The 1,753-nt window shown below is 55.7% G+C and overlaps 1 protein-coding gene across 1 annotated transcript; it reads left to right on the forward strand.

Annotated features, from left to right (window-relative positions):
- The first annotated feature begins 487 nt into the window (after positions 1-487).
- LOC125554022 (uncharacterized) lies at positions 488-1,504 on the forward strand. Its single transcript, XM_048717650.2, has 2 exons — positions 488-954; positions 1,031-1,504. The coding sequence occupies exons 1-2, from the start codon at positions 620-622 to the stop codon at positions 1,317-1,319; spliced, it is 624 nt and encodes a 207-aa protein (XP_048573607.1). The 5' UTR covers positions 488-619; the 3' UTR covers positions 1,320-1,504.
- The last annotated feature ends 249 nt before the right edge of the window (positions 1,505-1,753 follow it).

The raw sequence follows: 1,753 nt of genomic DNA on the forward strand, positions 1-1,753 counted from the left end.
CCCCGTCCGTCAGACTATCAAGACAACAAGCAGGAGCTTACGAAGATTGGAAAGAGATAACCAGTTAGAATTTGTTATGCTCACATGGTTACCAAGAATTTTGAGTCTATTTTTCACTTAATAATGCACCGCAGCTTGGTTAATGTTTCCCACAAAGTCATCCATACGAAGACTATATGGCAACCATGGGTGGAGTATTTGGTGGCGCAACATAGATGCCTAAAGGTGTTGGAGAGAGCACGTAGTACGTCCAAGTGCCCAACAACTCCTGGAGCCCACAGGTCAACGCAGACGACACAGGTCGCCAAAGACTCGGTCAGCTGAAATGCAGGGTGATTTTGCGGGGGAGGGGCAACGCGGGCGTCAAGAGAGTTCGTAGAAGATACGGGTCGCCAACGACGCGGTCATTTCTACGGGATAACAAAACACTGCGTCGTAGACTTCACTTGACCCGGCGAAGCACAGAGCTCCTCCACCTCCACTCTATATATTTGCCCTACACGACTTCACTGAGCCACTCACATCGTCCGCGCAACCAACCCCGACCGATCGAGGTGTCACCACAACCAAGCACCGAACCTTCCTCCGATTCGAGATCCCTACTGGGTAGTGAGCGAGCATGGACCTCCACCTCCCCATAGTTCACCCAGGCGCGGCGCCGGCGGGCAACGTCGAGATGGGCCACCAAGCACCAGCAGCAGCCGTGAACCCGCCGCCACCAGCGGCTCACGACCAGCCGGCCGTGAACCAGCAGCAGCTCGGCGGGCAGGGACCGAACACCTGGGTCGGCAACGACGCCAACACGCTGCTGGTGGTGGCCACGCTGATCACCACGCTCACCTACCAGCTCGGCACCAACATCCCCGGCGGGTACTGGCAGGAGACAAAGTCGGTGGACGGCAGGGAGCTTTACCGCGCCGGCGACCCCATCATGCGCGACCTGCACCGCCCAAGGTACGCGCGCGCCGTGAAAACCACTCGATCGGTCGTTCATGCCATGCCAGTATCGGTTGACATGCCGGATGTGCAGGTACTGGCTGTTCATGGCGGCGAGCTGGGCTGGGTTCGCGAGCTCGATGGTGATGACGCTGAGCCTGCTGGTGCGGATGTCGGCGGACTCGCGGCACGTGCGGTGGTCGTTCGTGGTGGCCTACTCCAGCCTTGTGCTCACCTTCGTGGTGTCGCAGCCCAGGACTCACCTGTCCATGGACATCCTCGTCTGGGCGGGCGTCCTCGCCTTCCTCTGGCTCGTCATCAGCGTCCACCCGGAGCACCGCACGCGCATCGTCCAGGCACTCTGCTGCAGCCACCGCAACTAGGAGTTGACTGGCGGGTGGCTCTATCGTCCAGCCGGATACGTAGTTTGATTGGCCAGGGAATTAGCGGTAGTTTTTTAAATAATCCGAGGGAGTATGCTCAGTGAACTAGTTATGGATGATTACCGTTTTCTTCAAGCTGTGTGACATATTGCTGATGTTAATGAATTGACGCGAGCTGTGTGACATACTGCTGATGTTAGTGAATGGACAGTCACGTGAAAGGAGAAAAAACACGGCAAAAATAACAGTGAAGGAGATTTTTTTTCTTCTGATAAACAATATAAGTTTTCTTTTAACAATCACCGTGGGGAGAGCATCCCCACCTGAATATATTGCTCAAAGCGCCAGAGGCAGGGTTACAAGAGAGCGCTAGCGCGCAGGGAAAGGTATTGACGCCAAGACACGACAGCCACCCTTTTATGAGGGAATCTAAG

This window comes from Triticum urartu, chromosome 4A (assembly GCF_056163025.1).
Source record: "Triticum urartu cultivar PI428250 chromosome 4A, HENAU_Tu73, whole genome shotgun sequence".
Classification (NCBI taxonomy): Eukaryota; Viridiplantae; Streptophyta; class Magnoliopsida; order Poales; family Poaceae; genus Triticum; species Triticum urartu.

Coding starts and splice junctions, on each gene's coding strand:
- LOC125554022 (XM_048717650.2), top strand. CDS start 620: ATGGACCTCCACCTCCCCATAGTTCACCCAGGCGCGGCGCCGGCGGGC. Junction 955..1,030: donor CGCGACCTGCACCGCCCAAG/GTACGCGCGCGC, acceptor CCGGATGTGCAG/GTACTGGCTGTTCATGGCGG.